The following is a 21,503-nucleotide window of genomic DNA, read 5'->3' as shown; positions in this document are numbered from 1 at the left end:
ATTTAGTGCAGCTTAGTATTTACTGGATATCTTGGACTAACTGTAAATGTTCAAATTCGTATGTGTTTTTCCCTCCATCTTTCCAACCATCAAAACAGAAAATTAAGAATTGTGTGTTCTCAGAAATTATGGATAGGCCTTGTATGTAGACTTAATCCTAGAGCTAAGGTTAGCTTCGAAATGCTAAACTGAGATGGTTTTTTTTTACTTGTACAACGCTAAACTTCACAGAAATGTTGATACTCTTTAAAAAAAACTGGCCCCAACCAACTCCGAGGAGAGTTCTGACTCCGCCTTTTTATTTTAAACTGTTCATTGTTGCAAACGTTCTTTTTTTGAGAGACATACTTGAGGAAACATCTTCCAACATATGATGGATAACCTGGGAAGTAGCACACAGCCTCGTGTTCAGACAGAAATTATCGAATATGTACAACTAGTCAAACTGAAATATCAGTGTCTCCGGGGTTAGACTATACAGTAGAAGATTTCTCTTCTAAACTCGAATCAGAAACCTCAAAGCATATCATTTGGTCAATAATAATTTCATTGAATAAGTGAAACCTAGCCGGGTGTAACCGAAAAGAAGCACGGTGTGGCTACGCATGGAGCTGCGCTCGCAGCAGCGCGGGAAAAAGCTGCTGGAGTCAACGTGGGACCATCGCGAAATGCAACGGCGAGTGGTGCTAGCAAGAGTCCACACTCGATCCTAATGCCGCCGTTTCGGGGGCAGTCGTCTACTCAATTGCATCGCGCTTCTTGTCGTTTTGACAATAGTAGACGATTTTGAACTGTTTTCATTCCAGGGTGTTTCTGTTTATGCTATGCACATGCTGGATTCGTTTCAGAACCACCAATCAATCGAAAGATCCAAACTGGATAATTTATAAGATATGGAATTTGATCAAATCTTCCGGATGGATATGTTGCGGCAGATCACTGTGCCCTTGCACATGCTGAGCACATCTACCTCACTGGAAGAATCACAGGTGGTTAGTAGCCAGTCTACATCTTCCCACTGTCTAAAAAAAAACGATTTGTCTTCACTGAAACAAGGAGGAGCAGATCGAAGGGCAGAGCACAGACCTCAGATTCTGCTGAGCCAGGACTGGCTTATACTATCAGTTTAGGAGTAGACACCCGTGATATACGAACATGTTTCTGTGTATGCTATAGCTCGGTCTATTCGTTATTTCAGGGAATCACTTGTGGGTTGCATTTAAGCAGGCTTAGTTGGCCACATTTATCGTACAGTTATCGTGCGTTTCTGTTTTACAAACAAACAAACACATACATACGCACACACGTTCGATCTATACTCCTCCAATTCACGCCGCTGTAGACGGTCTGTATTACATAGATTATCTCTGGAACACCTTTTTCTGATTTGGTCTTGTACACTTACGCTCTTTTTTTGACTAGCACGCTTGTTAGGATACAGCACACATGTTAAAAGAACTTTACTTAGCACGTCTATGCGCCGATAGCACAATCTAGCAGATCACATCATCCATTTCCTTAGTCAAGGACTAGTTAAGACAATGCATGATTAGTTATAAATAAGCTCACAGTTGTTATAGCGGCTCCATTCCGCTTGGTCTCATTTTCACAGTAATCACTTTCTCCCTTAAAGTTTTATTCGCTTACTTAGACTCTTCAATACATTTTTTATATTAATATCAGTCTGAGCGTCCGCATTGCTCGAAGTATGTGTTTTCCTAGTGTTTTTCCTTAAAACTTACCACAGACTAGTGTTTGGCACAAAACGACATGAACGACATCATCGTACTGATAAAGGTAACGGTTCACGTCAAATCATATGAAAAGCTAGGTACTATTTAAGCAACCGTTTGCATGTGTGTTTCCACTTTCTGAAGAAGTGATGTCACCATTCTGAAGGAAGCGAACAAGGAGATAGGCGCGGGGAGGAGTCGTACAGGTGAAACGCAACACGGGCAGTGGCCATGGATATGAAACAGTTGCAGCGCCACAGTTACCTTTTGCGACATCCACAGGAGGTTACAGCGTGATTCTACCGCAGCAAGGTACACCAATTCCACAGCATTTGACCCGTCGTACGTATTTTATAGGTACCTGACGCCAGCACTCAAATCCGACGCCGTGGGACCTGTCGCACCAATCCGACGCAGTGGGACTTGCCGCACCCCCTTTTTGATATTCCGTTTCACACACACAGACACACACACACACACATACACTCATACACACACAAACGTGACAGACTAAGCCCGTTATTGTATATCGTGATCATACGGCAATCATGACAAAAGTAAGCAGTGACTATAATCATTGCGCACATGCATTAAAGCGCAAGCGCAAGATTTCAAACACACCTCTCTACGGCATAATACATTAGGAATCCCTCTACTATTTATTCTCGTTTTCACATCATACTATTATCTTCCCGATGAGCAGCGCGTTATTTCTAACAGTAACGACACTTGACATTCTTCCTGCTGATTTATTCAGCTCTGCTTGGTCTACTTAGCGTAAAAAAACATGAAGGAATATCGGACGTCTTGCTTTGCCTTATAAGCCCATCGTCATCCTTTAAAAAATTCGTTGCAGACGTTAGAGGTCTCCGTTTTTACTTCGAGTCACTAAGGTTGATGCAGTGATCAAATTCTTTCCTACATCATCGTTTACCGTCAATAGCTGCCAATCCTATAATTCAAAGTTCTGCTCGGGTGTAGCCACTCAACAGTCGCTAGTCACCTCTAGGCCCTTGGCTACAGAAAAGTGCTGGCTCGACGGATCCCTCAAAGGAGTTCCTCGAAGATCTTATTACTGAAGGTGAGAGTTGTGGCCTCTACGACTCTAACTGGCTTCTGGCTTCCTCGAGGGGAAGACCCGCCGACGCAAGCCAAGTCGAGACTCCCCAAGAAGTGTCTACTTTGTTGCTTCTGGGATTCGAGGGGAATGCTGTTTTATGAGCTATTCCTACAAGGCCATACCGTCATCGGTTCCATATACACTAGTCAACTCCACAAGCTCGCATCTGCAGTTCGAGAAAGCGGCTGAGACGAGCGGCTTTGAAGAGGTCGAACGGGCGGTCAGTGACTCCTTTGACTCCCAGTCTCCCCAGTTGTGGAAGAAAGAGAGATCGCTGACCTGCTCATTAGGTGGAGGACTGTTGTAATTAAATATGGTGATTATATTATTGATTACTTTCTATTGTAAGCTGAGTAAAAAATAAAAAAATGGCAAATGGTGAATAGATTTTCGTCCAGTCTAATATATATCACCTTCTTTATTGCATTATATATTGCACATTTTACATTCACCCTTGCTATCAACTCTTTAAGTTGACATTTCACATATGTCATAGTTTTTTTAAAACTTTTTGATTGATAGTTCCTAATTCCTTTCACATCTCACATCTCTTCACACTCTTTACCAACTTCTTAATTTGACATCATGCACCTTTTAGGATTCCTGCCAACTTTCCAAGTTGATATTTCCTTTCACACTTTTCCACATTTCAAATCCCGTTTATACATACATAGTATATATCTTAAAAACTTGAGACTTTATCCCCTTCTGATTCTTGTTACTTTTATCTACCTTTTAAGTTCGTAAAGTCTTAATCACATACCTCATATCCTTTCACATTCCACACTTTGCATATCACTAGTTGCATAATGAATAGCTGTATATTTACTTTACGCGTTGTACTCTATTTAGGCAACGTGTAATATGCTTTAATTCTCACAGTTTTCACATTCACATTTATATCTATGCAGGTTGTGGTTCATAATGCGTGCCAAGTGTTCTTTCTGTTGGGGAGACACATTGTGTTGGTAAATCATTGTGAAATCGACTGAACATCACATGATCTTTATTGCAACCTTTGACCATCATCATCCGCAAGGTTTCGTCAGCGAATGCCGTTAACAGTTGTACACATTCTCTATAGTCTAATTCGCTGCGTCAGACCTCTATATTACTGCGGTCTTTCTAATTTGCCTTTCTTTCCTTCTACTTTGTTCTTATTCTTTCTATCTTTTTTCTCCTCTTCTTCCTTCCCTCTTTAATAGTTCTTCCATTTTTTCCTAGTTTCATCCTTTTTCCTCTATGAGCACTTATTTCTTAATTACATTTTGTCCTTTTAACAGTTTTTTTCCACAGTTTCTTCTCTCCTTAGCAGATTATCATATTTTCTTCAACGTTTTTCATAATAGTCATCTTACTTTAGTTATTTTTCCTTAACTTTCCCCCTCTTTGTCGCAGTTTATTTAAATATTAGTTAATTCCACCCTAGTGGGTAGATCATATCACATAACGCCACATCACATAATACTGTTTAACATAGGTCGTGACCGTTTTAAAGACTATTTCGTAATCAGGTTAGGTTATGTCCATAGACAATCCACACCCATTTGGACATGTACTTAGCCACCATTGTCCTTTCACAAATAAGCTACGATAACAAAGATTACGGAATATTCCAATAGGTCGATCGAGTAATCTTTTATTCTCAACCTTATTGCTATCTCGATCAAATCGCTGATCTTCCACATCATGGTCACTACACATGCTAAATCTTACTTACAAAGTACGTCTCCTGTGATACTGTTAGTTTGACGTTTGTCCTGAACTTTCAATTGATAGTTAAGGAATCCTTGTCAAGTCGACGAGTCGAGCGACGAGCTCTGTTTTACTGCAAAACACATATTCGGTATGGCAGTAAGACGTTATCAAATTTATTTCCTTTTTTTCTTTCTTCCGCTTACTCGTTAACGCAGCAATGAATATCGAATATGTCTGTTTTGCATATGCAGATGCTACCTTACAAGTATGCCTATTTCATTTAGAGACCACACTTCTTTTGGGCGATATGTCTGTTTCGGAATAAAAATGCATACTCTGCCTTGCTAAACTATTATTTCAAATTTTTAAGTTATTAATTTAGATTGTTAGATCACTGTAGGTTCCCTATGTCGTTAAGGAGCCACAACTTTTTGTCTTAGTGTTTCTTCCGAATCCTTCTTTGCTCTTCTAAAAATCTTAAGTAAAGCTTCAAGAGTCTTGAACTTTCATGTAGATCGTAGACGTAGAATGCTGTCGAAGAACATATTGTAGGGATCAGGCAGTTATGGTTATGCAAATTGGTGACCCGTAGATGAGTGCAAGTGCAGGTCTACCTCGGACCATTTTGTCGTTGTCGCTCCTACATTGCGCGCGCTTCACATTTCGCCCACTTTCGCCTCTATAAAGGACGCAGTTTCGCATTTCGTCGTTCATTCGAGCCATGGTTGGGTCAGCTTGCGGAACGAGGAAGGACGGCAAAAATGAGCCAATTGAACATCAAGCGCAACTCTCGAGCAGTACCATCAACCAGAGGAGAAGGAGGAGGATTTGCTGTGGACTGGAGGACTGGTGTCCCTGGGATTGTTTGACTGAGTGGAGCACACGCTCCCGCGTCCGGGGTTTACTCATATGTCCGGGGATTTGCACTTCTTTGTGCTGTAGTGAAAGACTGGTCTTTATATTGTAGTATGCACATATGAGTAGAGTGGGATGGGGACTAAGTAATAATTCAACGTTTATTGTACGCACTCGAGTACACAGAAGCGAAAGGGGGGGGGGGGGGTGGTGGCGAAGTATTCCATATGCGTTCTAATGTATGTGTGCAGTGTGAAGGGGCTCAATGAACCCGGCCGCGAGATCCGCACAAATGTCAGAGCACAGTGTACATTTTGACAAAGCTGACATGGGGCCAGAGTAAGGATAAAACACAGGAAAGTATGGCGGTAGCCTTATGGCCTCCCGGAAAGTGTCACCGCAAGGCAGGGCGTGAACTATCTATCACGGACGTAAATCTAGTGGCAACCATATCCTCGTGCGGGTACACTCCAGCCAAGTGAACCCACTTTGTCCACTTCATCAATGAGTTTCTGGAACTGGATCCGGGCGACTAGCATCTTAAGACGCGACGGCTTATGTGAAAGAGAAGTCGTACTGACTGAGGTGTGATGACATCGTTCGCCGAACGCTATCTACGACAGTGTCCAAGGACTGTCGACCGGGACATACGACGTTGGAGAAAAGATGAGCAATCGTTATTATAGGGACCGAACAAAGTTTAACTTTTCACAGTTCTTTGCTTTCTGTCTATTGCTTTCCGGTGTTGAATACCGTGAGAGATGGCCAGGTCCGTTGGTTGAAGTACTGCTCTATTCGTAGCTCTGTTACAGTACACGCTAGACGCAGGGACTCATTAACGGGGAATGGAAGCAATAAATAAAGGTGAAGTAAAAAGGTGAACTGAGAACTTGGATTTGTTAAAGCGGTTGGGTTGCGACAAAACGAATTGCCAATAAAAAGCGGCAAAGAAATTGAAGAAACGTCAACTAATATGCATTTTACCAGCAAATATGACAAATGTATTCACAATACGCCTAATTCATAAGAAACACTAGATTGTTTCCGAGGTAGTTTGTCAAAGTCCGGTATAGTGAGGTCAAGAGGTTTCGATGAATGAGGCCGATATAAGAGATGTGGAAAGTCAAAGAGTTTGAACAAAGATTTTGTACAATACGAACGCAAAAGCAATACAACACCCCATTCCTGTGACTTCTTTGTTTATTGTTTGATCTACAAGATGAATCCATTCCGTCGCTACGAAACATAAGTTTTTGTCGAGATATTCTTGCAGTGCTTATTCTTCAAAACAGGTGAAAAAAGCTGATCCATCATGCTGAAAGTTGCGTTCTAAAGTAAAAATACTTATCAGAGGAACATAGAAGTTGTGAGGGACGATATCTATCGGAGACAACCAAGTGATAAATAGTAATTTTCATGAAGCAAACAATAAAGTTGAAATATTCTAACAGTGATATGTTGAGCATGAAACCAGCATGAGCATGAAACATTGCCTGGAAAACAATGTTAGTAGTTCTAATGAGCATACATCCACACACTATATATTTTAAATAAGAAATCACCAAAATAGTATTGTTCAGCTGATTTCCTGGCGATAAATCTTGAAAATGAACAGTGCGTGATGGATATCGTATTTTGATGCTTGATTAAAAACCGAGTTTATAAGAGAAGTGTTTAAAACGAGTGTAAGCATACAAGAATGTAAGAAAAAGTGTAGAAAAATCTCCGTGCAAATGAGAAAAAATTGAAGATTCACAAATGCCGACACGGGAAATTTTGCAAAAACTGCTCAGAAGCCTTTTTTGATCGGTGTATTCAAAACAGCTAACTTTTTATAGGAGACTTAAGAGCCATTGACATTATTCCGTTTACCTCGTTTTTCGTAGCAGCTAGACAAATTTTACATGTCGTTAGTGGACAGCTACGGATGCATAGATGATTTCTTGTGAACTTTTCTTCCTCTGTGCAAGTATTTTATTTTCGCAACTCACCTTGCAAATCCATTACTTCTTCGTCACAAGTAGTAACTGAAGAAGCGAAAAGGACTGCGCCAGGTTTCTCTGGCAATAACTTGTGTTTCGATTTTTTGAACCTTCTGAATTAGACCAAATGAGTTTTCTTTTTTGTTCTTTATGATACACTATCAGCGTATTTGAGAATGAAAAAACTTACAGAAATTACTTCCTTTAAATTAAAGCTACCACTGCTAAGTAAGGGTCAAATGGATATTAGCATGTTTTGGATATTCATTGTGAATGTGTCATGTATTGTATTGTATTGTATTTTTGCAGCATCGCTCATCAAAAAATTCGTGTTCTTAGAAGGGGAGGGTTACCCATGAATTTCACTTGATGAGGAGGAGTTGAAGAAGTTGGGCAGCTTCCATTGTGCTTTATTTGGTTCGGCACTGGTTGAGCACAACGGAGAATTTTATTAGTTCAGTGATAAATTGGTGAAAGAGTCTGCTTGAAGAACAAGGATACTGAATCAATGTAGTGGCACAAATACATGGATTACGGCGTGTACACCAAAAGGATAGCGCGCTCTAATCGAAGTCCTTGTAGAAAATAGTGCGCCAGAACGCCTGAAGCCGTATCTTCCCGTTTTTTACGGCAACTAGGAAGACAAGGACGGAATCAACCCCACTCTTCATAGTCTCCCACTCCGTATACGAATACTCCACCTGAAATCCGTACCACCCCAGATTTGTGGAGTGATGCCTTTAAAGGTGCTAAAATCGTCTAGCAGCAAACATAAAACCTCGGTATACAACTTTTGTCTGACACCACTTTCGCTGTTGCAGGCAAAGTAATTTTTTTCTTTTTTTTTCGAGAGTGATCTTTCCCAAGCTTAACAGAATGACTGCTTCAGTTCAAATTCAATGTATCAGTGAGTGAAAGATCTTCATGTTTTCTTGATTTCATATCCCCTTCTTAGCAATTTTCAACCTTCTGTTGTTCTTCAGGAAAGTAGAGTCTAACCGAAGTAATCGTGACTATAAAAAAGACCAAGACTTTCAAACGAGTTGGATGGAGGTACGATGCGAATCCAAAAAAAAAGTCGAATCAAAATCTTACGATGGTCGACAATTTCGTGCCCACAGTAAGTGAACGTGGATTGAAAGATTTTTTCATAGTCTACAATCTCTGTAACGGAAAAGGATGAACAGGCTAATACACGGAGAAAGTGGACTAGAAAAGTATGAGGAAGTCTACAGGTGTGTTTCTTGACATAGTCATTTTCATCACTTTTAATAGCCGAGGTATTTCGCTTTTGTTTCGATATAAGTAAGTATTGTCTTTCCGCGCTACTGAATCGTGACAAACCCGTCTTTGATGTTGCCTTTCTTGAAAATACTAAGGCTGGTAACTCGTATCATACCAATATTATTGAAACCGATCACCTTTTAATGGAATATGAGGTGGCCTTCATGGAGACTAGGGCTGCCTTTTTGTTATATGGTCGAATGTTTTTTTCAATTCACACGTCGCCTACACATTATTGCTGATTATACTCGTATCTTCAGTCGGATTTTTCGCAATCCTGTCCTTGTTCAATCTTATTCGTTCCAAGTGTTTGATTCAGCTTTTTTCAAACTTGACATAATTCCATTTTCTTGAAAGAGTAGAAAATTTTTAAGGAACTATTTGGTGAATGAATATAAAAGTGAAAAAAAACACCAACATCTGTAATAGACTAAAACATGAAATTTGGAGCGAAAAAATCCTCTCGGAAAATTTCTAAAAAAAAATCTTATGCTATAAAGAGGAAACTAGCATCGAACAAAAATTATAACCTTTGTTTTTCTAAGACTCTGAATCAGCAGGTACACGAATAGATGCCTTCCAAAATTTCCAGCTGTTCAGTTTATACAAGAGAACCTATCTGTTTCTTATCATTGTACTTCGTATTTGATCACGTGCAGAGCTCTACGTGGATCCTCCTGATTCCTCTTCGAATTGATCGAGTGGGCGCCAGTAATTCCTCCATTTGATGACGTGTAGAACAGCGATCATCACTCATTGCTCAGCCAAAATTTTGAATACACTTTGTAGTGTAGTAGAGTGTATCTTTACTGCGATGTGTGATATATAATCCAAACAAATGGGAACAGAGAATAATTATTAAAATTATGGATCCATATTACGTTGGTATCGAAAGAGTGTTTGAAACCGAAGTTTGAATATTCTCCAGATGTAGTACTGACGCATTTAAGAAAAAAAAAACTATGAGATCTTTCGCCATTATTTGTTACGATAAAGAGGAAAAAAGCGTTGCTAGAATAACACAAATATAATTTTACAGAAAATGCCACTACTATTTGATTTCACTGTTCAGTGAAAGAGAGCGGAGCGAAAACGATACGAAGTCTGAAGTCCAGCTTTACCCTGACTTTCAGACTGCTCATATATAATAACGGGCTTATTCTGAGGTGTGTGGTGTTTGTGTGTGTGTGTGTGTAACGAAATTCCAGAATGTAATGAGACGAGCTCAACCGCGTGAAATTAGCGTACCAAAGCAAAAAAGTGATGAAGTGGCCTGAAAAATGGTCCCAAGGCATCGAATTGGTGCGCCTGTACCAGAAGACGCAAAATAGTTTATCCGGCTCACATGACATTGAATTGGTGCGCCTCAGTAACTTTAAGAGATTTTACCAAGAAGTAATCGAAAGGTTGTGAACTACTCTATGACCATGAAAGCTGCTGTGTTGTGTTTCATTCCTATGTACTCAACCCCATGTCTACTCGCACCGCACCATTGCCTCAGCCTCATCAAGTTGCCAACAACCTTTCTTCAGAGACTGGCAGCACGAATAAAACCGGGTGCTTAAATACTTTGTCTTAAAGGCATCACCCCAGGTACCTGGAGCGGTACGGATTTTTGGTGGAGTATACGTATACGAGCTCGTAGATTATTGAGAGAAGGGTGATTCCGCTCCTTGTGGAAAATAGTAAAATAAACTTCTTGTGGAAAACAGTGCGCCGGCACGCTCACAGAGTTCGCTTGGAGCGCGCCAGCCTTGTGCATTCGCACATCTTCCGTGCCGTTTTTTACGGCAATTAGGAATTAATGGACAGAATCACACTCCTCTCCATAATCTCCTATCCCGTACACAAATACTCCACCTGAAATCCGCACCACCTCAGATTCGTGGTGTGCTGCCTTTAACTTTGTCCTTATCAGTACGATGATGATAGTCACTTCATTTCATGTCAGCACATTGTTCTGCGCTAATTGTTGAGGAGAAAGAAAAGAAAAATTCACAATTCGAATTATGTTTCCAAATCTTTGCGGAATCGAAACAATATGTAAGTGTGAAATCAAGCTTGAATGCTTTCCAAATGTAGTACTGACGAATTTAGGACCATGAAATCAATTCATAATCGTTTCGGGCATCCGTGAATTTGTAAAACAAAAGAACGAAGAAAGCGTCGCTAGAAAAAAAAACACAAATTTCATTTTACATATAAATGACACTATTTTTAATTTCTATTGATCCGTGAAGGCGGATGACACTTACCCCATAAAAACTCGGATGTTCGACGTTAGCCGAACGTTTAGACTTGGGCGTAATTGTAAAAAAAACTTGAAATTCTCACAGCAGATGGTTACATTGATTAACGAGAATTTCTGTTCTAGAATATGCTAGTAGAAGTAGAAAATTTCATGCTAAACGGTGTGTTGTTGTTGTTGGTATACGGTATATGATTGACTTAATCCAAAATACGTATCCGTTTGGTGCTAGGCGACGTCATGACGCGTAAGCGAGCAGGGAAGTGATCGAGTTTCCACCTCCTTGCCAAACACGGGACCATCGAGGGCTGCGATTTCAACGCTTTCTCGAATAATTTCCGTTCCAGTGATCGCATTGGCCTCGATGCTCCAGGAATAGCGTCTTTACGAGCTGATTTTCCCACGCAAGCGTAACTGATAGTAAGGAGTTGGTGAAAAAAGTTGGGAATAATTGAAATAATATGTTATAATGTAACTAATACATGCATATTTAAAATAATATAATAATGATGTGATTTGTGAGGAAAGAGGATTTGGATTAATGATTCCTTCACAGAAAATATCCCGAAATATTGTTAAAGACTGTTACACGAGAAATACACGAAAATTCCTTTTAATTGAAAGAAAGTAATGGTTTGAGAAAATTCATGTAAACAATGTAGTTCTCATTAAAATTGGAACATACCCAGGCAATCTCAAAAGAAATATCCTAGAAATTGCTATTCGATTTGCGAAATATGACGAATGCGTTTCAATAAAATAGCCATGCATTGGGAAGTGGATTTGAAGCCTTAAAATAAATCCCGAATTGAATGGAGTGACTTTGAGTGACTGCTGAACGAGTATTACTATCCTACGACAAACATGTGTTCTTGAACTAAAAATCTGCAAGAAGAAATTTGACCGATATTTGAGACTCACGAAGGAAATAAAAAACTACTCATAAAGAAAACCAAAAGTTTTACATAAGGTTCATTCTATTATTTTAAACTCCACAAAAAAAAGAGTTTTTTTGTGTAGTTTGAAGTAATAGAATGAACCTTATGTAATTTCTACAGGCAGACGTTCAACGGATGCGGCAGGAATCAACAACAGGTCGTGCTGAAGCAGCTAGAGGCTTAGGCCAGTTACATTGGATGCGGTGAGTCGGTCCTAAGCCATGTTATGGCCATCAGAACCATCACAGTACAGATATCAGAGGAAATGATAAGAGTTCAGTTCAGATCCCAGCTTCTGAATGTCAATATCCTGAGCAACCCTTGGGTGTAGTGTGCGGCATATCTATACATATGCAGCGAAGAGGTGGATAGGAGCAGGGGAACCCACGTGCCTATCCTATTTCATCATTTTATCTCTCACTTTTTCCTCTCTATGCGTGATTAATGGAATCTTCCAAAATGAATCCTTTTTTACATTGTTCAAAATTAGCAAAGATGCCGCAAGTCATTCATTTCTTTTCCTCTACCGCAGGATTTCACCCTAAAGGGCAACCTATCACGACGTATATTTTACGTAGTGCGAAACCTACAGCGAAAGTGCAGAGTTCGGGGAGAAGATTGTGGCACCCAGCGTTTTTCCGCAGATCTTTTCTTTGCCTTGTCGTCGTTAAAAAAACGGCATGGAAACCGCTTTATTACCCGCGAAGTAAGTTGGAACAGGCTTTTATGTACATGTTTCGCTTCCCCCCCTCTTCCCCCACTTGGACGCACAGGTGGCGCGTTGCAACTGAAATCGTTTTAGGACGATTAGGGAATGATGAGCGGAGCAACGCTAGGTTCCGCAACCTACTACCCGAACTTTACGCTTTCGCCGGGGGTTCCGCAGCAGGTCAAAGTGGTGATGCGCTGCATTCAAAACCACAGCCCCATTCGGTACAATTCTTCGAAGTTAGTTCGCTTTGATCAGAACTCTCCCTGTTCAGGCTCAAAAGTTTGGCCACCAATTAAACATTACGTTTGAAATAAAATCAATAACTACAAAATTGAAATGAAATTTCTTTTTCTTAAAGAGGACATTCAACAACTTTAAGAAGGGAAAGATTATAGATACAATATAAAAAAAGGGATAAAATTGCGTGCACCAAAATTTTCCGCCCCGAAGTCTTCAAATAAGAGAAAACTAACTATAACTGATTAATGTTACTGGTTCTAAACCTTAAAGAAACCGAAGTATCAACACAGCTGCTACCACGAGTTTGAGCACTCTTCTCCACATATTACTACAAGATTTTTCCTAAAGCTTCGCAATTCTAATCCAATGGAGTAAACAACGTTGCAGATTAAATTATACGAAAGAAGAAGCTGAAGAAGTGAAAATGCTAGTGCATAAAAAATAGTTCTCCAACTCCTATCAGAAAAGTTGGAATGTTTTCTTGTCGCATGTCCATTGGTGCAACAAGAATCTATAGAAGAAGTGCATAATCGAAGAATTACTGGGAGCGCGAACAAGAACGGAAATCTTCAGTTTATTTCTTTTTACCTACTCCTATTTACCGGCCTTTATTTTACATTTAGTTTTATTTTAAAGTGAGCTGACAAGAATCTCTTCCAGTAAATCCGACTTCGTTTTTAAGGTCAAACTCGAATATTGACCACCGAAAGTCCACACCTCGACATGATTATTACCACAACTGATTACAGTTGCTGATGTAAAATATTTGTTACAGCTTAGGTATGTGGCGGCGAGAAATTACGGTAACTGTGTGCACTTGTGTGTGGGTGTGTGTATTACTGTAACTGTGTGCACGTGTGTGTGGGTGTGTGTCGTAAGATGGTGTCATTGGTGAGAGGGCGGCCGGAGGGCCGTCGGCCAGCCGGACACCAACAATCGGGAGACGTCCGCATTCATATAAGGTGCCTTGACTGCGACTGGTCGTCGTCAACGACGCCTCACCTGTGCAAATGGCCGTTCGTCTCGTATTGTTCCTTGTGATGATCGGTTTCGGTAGGTTACAGGAATGTTTCAAATCTTCGTGCTATATCGTAGATTCCAAATGGGACCTCTAGAAGAGTTTTTATGTTTGAAAAGGTGTTTATACGTTAAAAGTCAAGTCATAAAAACCGTTTGATCTTCTTTTCTTGTTCACCTAATAGTCCCAGTCATACATAACTTTGCTCTAAATTGCTGTCCTGATTTATGGCTGTTAGTCTAAATGCCATATAGTATTGTCATTGATGGAGACCAATATAACCAGCAAATTGTCATCGAGACAGACGTCCTATACTCCATTAGATGACATTTGAGCCATCTATTCTTGGCAATGATTTGCAACGCCTGGAAAAATTGAAAACAACGTTGATTCATTCATTTGTGGTATTCAAAAGAGCGCAATTGGTCCGAAAAACGCATGTTAACATTCAAAAATAGCGATAAAATTACACCTCTATGGCGAAAAAATTAATGAAATGATTAAAGGTTGCCCGACGAAGCAATAAATGATGTCTTGTTCTTAAAATGGAAGAAGAACGGATCCGAACTCGTGACGTCCTTCTTAATAACACAAATAAATGAATCAGTGTTGTTCTCAACTTTTCCAGGTCTTGTAAATCATTGCCAATTAAACGGTTCAAATATCATCTCACGGAAGAAACATTTCATTTTTATTTTATTATTTATTATTATTTTAGGATTTTTTTTTATTATTTTGAGCATTTATTTAGCCACTTAGGGTAGACTTTCTTCGGGCTTATTCCATCACGGAAATTAAGAAATAAGATAAAATAAAAGAATTGAGAAATTCTGACTTACTTTTATCTTACCTATTGCACTACCTGTTCACTAGGGGTAGCCACAAGTAATCAATTATTTTAGTGGGAACAAAAGGAATTAAATTACATTTGATCAATTAATTTGATCTTCCGTCGATTCTGTAACCTCCATCGTTATTCATGATCTTTTTTATGATTAGGTGTTTCGCAGCTACGCAATTCTTTACGCTATCTCCTAAACCGGTGTCAAACCCCTTGTGAAATCTACGCAAAATACAAAATTTTGACGCATTCACTTGAATTGGCATTGGAAATTGTTCAAAAATCAGCTGTTGTTTATATTAGCGTCTATGGTTACTTCTCGCATACTTCTATAAATTTTCATTGAACATTTTCTTTTGTGAAGAAAAGATGTTGCGCGTGTAGTCGACGCCGAGCGCGTTCAACGGCGCTGACGCCACGCGTTCCACAGGCAAAATGAGAATTAGTTTTCCGAGGAGACCATAAACGCATGCGATGCGTCTCCCTCTCCTCCTTCATTACATTTATCTTCCGATCTATAAAATTCGTTCAGTTAAGGATAAACGTTAAAGTGTCCAGCCTTGGATCAACCCACTTCAGATACGCCACTGTGTTCACCTCGATTCAGAATCATTTGAAGCTTACGAACGTGTAACTAGCCCAGACAGTGAATTGCGGACCGTGCCAACAAACCTAATCAGGGTTTCCGTCCTACCAGACAAGACCGGTACCAATTTATCGATCCCAGGGGTTTAAATACGTTACCGTTAGGGCGGTTTAGAACCATCGATCTTGCACTCGCAGCGAGACCTTCTACCACTGCACTACACACGTGCTTCAATTCACAAACTTCGTACCGTATGCCTATAATTTTGAATTTTACTTTCAAAATCCTAGACCTTGTGCGATAATCTTAGTTCCTCGTATCAGATGAAGTGCACTATATTCGCCTTATCGTTCTCTTCTGAAAATTACCCTGACTTTCTCGTTTCTCCAATCCTCAAGCAGTGGCACCATCTATCGTTTAGTTTATTGTTTTTGTTTAACTCATTCTATTTCTCATCCAACCGTGTGTCTTAATACATCAAACGTTTTCTTTGCATTATCACTTCGGGCTCAGATAACAAAAAAATGTCAGAATAAAAAAAAACACATGTAAATTATGTGATTAATAATTAATAAATATAAAATAATATAAACGGAATATAAACTAATCCGGATAAGTAATTACAGTGTTTTTATACTATTGTAATAGTATTGGTTACCCCATATTGAAGACGCTCGCTAGAAGAACGTGGAGGTAAAAATAGTCTCATAAATAAGTTAAAGTGAGCTGCATGTTTTCATCAAGAAAGCAGTTTGGGAGCACAAAATTTGCACTTGCACTTTGATGTATTTTTGAAGCTATTATCTGTCTCTGCTCTAAGTCATTGAGAAGGAAGAAAAATCGGCATATTAAGCTTTTACTGAAATGATCTATTGATCTGATCTATCATTGACAATCATAAAATCTTGTTTGATTGCAAAAGCAAAGCCATGCAATTAACCTCAAAATTTTGCGAAACTCAAACGAACGTTGTATGAAAGGGTAGTAAAAAGAAGAAAGAAAAGAAAGTAACTAAGAGTTTGCATGAAAAGGAAAAGCATGGAATTGATTTGCAAAGTCTACGCATGCATCACGAAAGTGTGTGCAATAACAAGATTTGTATTTTGAACTATTTGATCCTATAACGTTCATATTACCTTAATATTTTGTGCTAACTTTTTAAAAATATTTTTTATTTTGTTTTTGTCCTCTGTGGAAATAAATTGTAATCGAAGTCTTAGTGGCGATAAAAACGCCATGTCAAAGCTTTCAAACGAATTAGATTGAACAACGACTAGATTGCGCAAAAAGTTGAATCGAAGTCGAAGCTTTGTTAACAAAATGGACAGCAAAATCCTGCTCTGTTTAGTTCTCTGCGAGTTGAACGTACCAGTTCTGAGGAATAAAAAACATAGCAGAACTCAAAGTTGCATTTACACCTCCTTCTCCATGAGTGAAATTCATAGGTAATCACCTCGAAGGAAACGAATCATTCGATGTGGGCGATACGGTGGTAAAAAATATGACACACGAGTCAGATATTCGCAATGAATAGGGTATGTGAGCACACTAGCATTTCACCTATTCATAGGTGGCGTGTGGGTCCCTCAGATTTTTGAGTAGTTCACAAGTACTAACTTCCAACTTAAATGATGCCTTTTTTGTTTAGAAAGCGCTTTCGAAGTGCACTTTTTTCCTGGACACCGTAGAGCTTTCGAATATAAGAATTATTCTTAGTGCGACGGTTTTTATTACTTCTAGCAGATATACGTTAGGTGCATCAGATCGTTTTCAATATTAGTAGGAAAGGAAGAAGCAATAGAAACTTCTGAAGTTATCTGTTTGCTTGTTTTTTCTTTGGATACACGGGAATCACCATGATCAACTTGACTTCCGTTGATCTTCGAACTGTTCAAGCGGGCGCCAGTTATTCTTCCTTTTGCACATATCGCATGCCCGAGTCTCCCAGTAGTTCCTCTTTTCGCGTTGGACACGAAGAGCATCATAATTTTCTTTGAAGAACTTCCTGAAGAAATCTGACCATCGGATCGGCGGTCTTCCTGTAGTGGACTCAATATCGAAGGGAACCCAATCGCTCACGGCTCCAACGGTTGTAGTTAAAGCACATCGTGTCCGGTCCACCTTATTTTACTTCCCTTGACGAACGCGGCGGCGTCGTCAAGGGAAGTAAAATAAGGTGGACTTATTAAGTCGTAATAAGGACGTCGCTAATTTTTGATCGCTGGCGTAGGAAAGAACTGCGAATCCCGTTCCTCACTTGCGTGAAGGGGGTACTCTCAGCATCACTCTCTCAGCTGCGCGTTCAACGACGCTCACCGCGTTTTCTTCCTGTTTGCGAAATACCCAGGTTTTCGAAACATAGGTCAGAACAGGAAGTACGGTAGTGTTGAAGAGGTGAGCACGAGGCCGGCTATTCCTGGTCTTCTTCACTATATCCTCAATCCTCCGGATGCTCTTATACACTCCCCAAGCCGCTCGTCTCCTCTTGCCCAGCTCGGAGGTCAGGTCGTTCATCATGTTTAGTTCCCGACCCAGATAAACATAGCTGGTGCGTTCGAATATGTTCGTTCCTTTCAGCGTGAATGGGGCATCCGAGACTCACCCGTTGCGCAAGAACATCTTCTTTTGCAGATTCAGCTGGAGACCGATGCATCCAGATGTTTCGTCGCATTCGGTCAGGATTCGTTCCACTTGGCTGATGCTAGGTGTTATCATTACAATGTCATCAGCAAAGCGTAAATGGTGTAGCTACCGACCATCAGCCTTCACTCCCATGTCGTCCCCTTCTAACTTTAGCATTGCGTTCTCGAGGGTGGCTGTGAATATTTTGCGTGAGATTGTATAACCCTTTCGGAGCCCCATCTTCATGTCAATGATGATATTCTTTTAGAGTGGCGCGATTCCGGTCCTGATGGTGCTGTACAGCTCTCGACGTACCTTTATGTACTGAGTAGGGACGTCTCGGTAGTCCAAGGCTTCCATGACCGTTTCCGTCTCTATTGAGTCAAAGACTTCCTTAAATCGACAAGGGTGAGACACAGCGGCATCTTGTACTCTCGCGATAGTTGAGTTGAGTTTCGAAACAGTGTGAGTGTGGTCTATCGTGCTGAATCCTTTTCGAAACCCTGCTTGCTCGTATGTCTGTCCTTCATCCAAGACTTTTTCAATCCTATTAAGGATCACTCCTGTAAAGAGTCTGTAGATGATGAACAGCAAGCAGATTGGGCGTTTTCTTCAGTTTCCGATACCACGTGGATCTCCTTTTTTATACAAGAACACTGTCTTGCTTGTCTCCCACTGTTCTGGAACCTTGCATTCCGACAGGTAACGTGTAAAGAGCCTCGCCAGGGTGTTGATGAGTACTGGCGGAAGGCTCTTCAGGTGTTCTGGTCTTATTCTGTCGGGACCGGGTGCCGTACGATTTCTTTCCGACAACATAGCATGTCGTATTTCGGACGGAGAACCTGTGAAATGACATGTCCATCTTCCCTCAAATGGTGAGGAGGCAAGTGGACATGTCGAAGAGATCAGAGTAGAAGTCGTAGATGATTTTCTTCTTCCTCCTTCTCGATGTAATGGTTGTTCCCTTCGGGTTCTGGAGAGCAGTCATCCTCGTCTTGCGACTGGCGAGGTCTCGACGGACGAGCGGATATTTTTCACCGCCTCTGCAGCTTCAGTCAATACTTCAGCTCTTCTCTCTTTAGGATCTTCCTTTATCGTCTCTCTGCGAAGCCTTCCTAGCTCAGAGCTGAGTTCTTGGTTTCCTGCGGCTCGTGATGCTCCACGCTGGCGTATCAGCTCAAGAGTTTCAAGAAACAGGCGTCTCTTGGTGGTTTTAAAACTCTAAGTCTTCGTCATGCAGTCGTAAAGGTGTTCAACGAACCGGTCATATTCCTCGCCGATGCTGTCCATTGCGGAATCTTCCCAAAAGCCTGCTAGCGTAACGAAGAGATCTCGGTTAATGATAGTTCTGGGACTTCTCTCTCTGAACTTCGCGGCTTTCTCTTTTCTCCTTGTGAAGGAAAATCTTCCTCGGAGGAGGCGATGGTTCGACCCCGTATAGAACTTTGGCACAACAGCGACGTCCGTCAGGCAGAACCTTTTATTGACGATGATGTGGTCTATTTCATTACGGGAGCCTCTATCGGGTGACTCCCACGTCCAGCGTAGAGAGGAGGGCTTCTGGAATTGCGAGTTCCCATGGATGGTCTTAGTCGTCATGATGAACTCGGCGAGCCTCTCCCCCTGGTCATTCCATTGTAGGCCGTGGGTCCCGATGTGAAGTTCCTCAGGCGTTGTTCTTGGGCCAACTTTGGCGTTGAAATCGCCAATTATGACCTTGTAGAAGGCATGGTCTTCTCTGTAGAACTCCTCCAAGTCCATATAGAAAGCTTCGACCTCTTCTTTTTCGTAGTTTGATGTTGGAGTGTGAGCGACGAAGAGAGTCAAAGCTGGTGTTGGACCACGTCTTCTCAGCCGCAGACGTCCGATTCAAATCGTAAGTTGTTCGAAAGAGTCGTTCTTTGCCATACTCGTGTTGATGGGGACACCATCTCCTCCAACACCTCTACTTTCGCATGTTTCTAAGAACAGTTCTCTAGTTTCATATACGGCGTTGAGAGGGTGACGTCTTGTGTCGGTCAGTCCGTAGACGTCGCACCTAATCTTCTTGGCTTGCATCATCAGATCTTCGATGGCCGCCTCTGACGCAAGCGTACGTGCGTTATAACTGCAGATCATCGTCCTAGTCCTTTTCTGTTTCTGTAGCCTTTATGACTCCTTCAACCCCGTCCTTCCTGGCGCCACCGTACCGCGCTTTCCTCCGGAGTCAGGGAAATCTTTTTTATTACTGTGACATGCAAAAAAATTTTTAAAACCCAGGGGCAGGTTGCAAACCTCTAGTCCCATGAGTTTTTGGGAGAACTTCTCCCGGAGTGAACATTTGGAGCTTATTTGTTGGAGGCGACTCCAAACCGCCTCCCTTGCACCTCCCAGTCGCTTGATTGCAGGCTTCTGGCCGGACCGACGGGCGCCTCGTAGCCTCACGACTAACCGGTTGTGAGGAAGATCTGTGGATCGCCAAGTATTGATACAAATAATAGGTTGATTGATAAGTATCGATCTTGACGCGATGACAGTTTTATAGAGAGAATTACAATGGGATAGGGGAATTGTGTATCCGTTAGAAGTGCTATAGTTAGAGCAGGCGCGTCGCGGTCAACTGTGTCAACACTACCGACGGCTTTTCAGCTAGTTTCTTTGCTGCAAAAAATAAAAGCAACGAATATTTTAGTTCAATGGGCTATTAATCTTAAGAAAGATATATAAGATATAAGATGGAAAAATCTCAAGAGGAATATAACGGAATCCAATCCACGAAAATGCTCAGCAAATGTGCACTTGCATGAATGTCAGATAAAAGAAAGTAAATGAGGTTTTCTCTATTAGTTCAGAGCAACATCCACTATCTTACGTGCGTGTTCTGTGAACTTTCCATCAAAGGATTTGACAAGGTGACCAAACCCACCCCCATCGAAAAATTGCGAGCAATGTTCAGGTGAGTGAATGCAGTAGGGGAATCTTAACTACTGATTACTCCCTGAGTTCCTCACAATTCTACACGCGAAAAAATCTCTTGTGTTGCAGTCAGTGCGATTATTTGGGCTTAGCGAGAGTGGGATGCGTCGCATTCGTCAAGGAAAACGTGAATCAAATTCTCTTCTTGGAAAGAAATGGTGTACCAAGAGCTGAGTTATGCGTCAAGTTGCTTCAATGCAGTGCATGACGATAGTCAGCGATTGAAAGGGAATCGAATGACAATCACTTGAACGATAAAACGAGGTGTATTTATGGTTGCCTATAAAGAATCATTATTCTGTGCAATGTGTTCCACACAAGTTTCTGCACTAATTTGTAAAGTTCCGAAATACGAAAAACGCTAGTGGTCAACAGGTTTTGATACCTTATATTTTCCCATTCCAGCAGTTTGTGCTTAAATTCTTATCACTAACACAAACATTAAACTTAAGGTAAAATTAAGCAATCACATAAAGTAGTTCGCAAAAGAAATTGTAAAACAATCGGTTGATAATAAATTGATAATATGATAACTGATAATAAATTAATAATAATAAATTGCAATAACTATCAATGTGATACAATCATACAATAAAAATTACTATTAACCATGATCAAAAACTGCTTAAATGTGTTGAAACAACAGACACCTAAAAGAGCTACAATTTTTT

General features: G+C 40.7%; 3 protein-coding genes across 3 annotated transcripts; 2 read left to right on the top strand and 1 right to left on the bottom strand.

The window, feature by feature from the left end:
* Positions 1-8,287: 8,287 nt before the first annotated feature.
* On the top strand, positions 8,288-12,189 carry RB195_009304 (uncharacterized protein; the record flags this gene model as incomplete). The annotated part of the gene is made up of 5 exons (XM_064189804.1): positions 8,288-8,295; positions 8,372-8,441; positions 8,543-8,605; positions 11,979-12,061; positions 12,144-12,189. The coding sequence occupies 5 exons, from the start codon at positions 8,288-8,290 to the stop codon at positions 12,187-12,189; spliced, it is 270 nt and encodes an 89-aa protein (XP_064047387.1).
* A 1,631-nt stretch (positions 12,190-13,820) lies between these two features.
* Positions 13,821-21,040, top strand: RB195_009302 (uncharacterized protein; the record flags this gene model as incomplete). Its single annotated transcript, XM_064189802.1, has 3 exons — positions 13,821-13,863; positions 20,704-20,812; positions 20,902-21,040. The coding sequence occupies 3 exons, from the start codon at positions 13,821-13,823 to the stop codon at positions 21,038-21,040; spliced, it is 291 nt and encodes a 96-aa protein (XP_064047385.1).
* On the bottom strand, positions 17,116-19,995 carry RB195_009303 (uncharacterized protein; the record flags this gene model as incomplete). The annotated part of the gene is made up of 7 exons (XM_064189803.1): positions 17,116-17,260; positions 17,858-17,956; positions 18,008-18,117; positions 18,193-18,440; positions 18,504-18,850; positions 19,139-19,706; positions 19,788-19,995. 7 exons carry the CDS (start codon positions 19,993-19,995, stop codon positions 17,116-17,118), a joined length of 1,725 nt encoding a protein of 574 aa, XP_064047386.1.
* Positions 21,041-21,503: the final 463 nt, after the last annotated feature.

Source organism: Necator americanus, chromosome III (assembly GCF_031761385.1).
Source record: "Necator americanus strain Aroian chromosome III, whole genome shotgun sequence".
NCBI lineage: Eukaryota > Metazoa > Nematoda > Chromadorea > Rhabditida > Ancylostomatidae > Necator > Necator americanus.
This window is presented reverse-complemented; position numbering and strand designations above follow the sequence as displayed.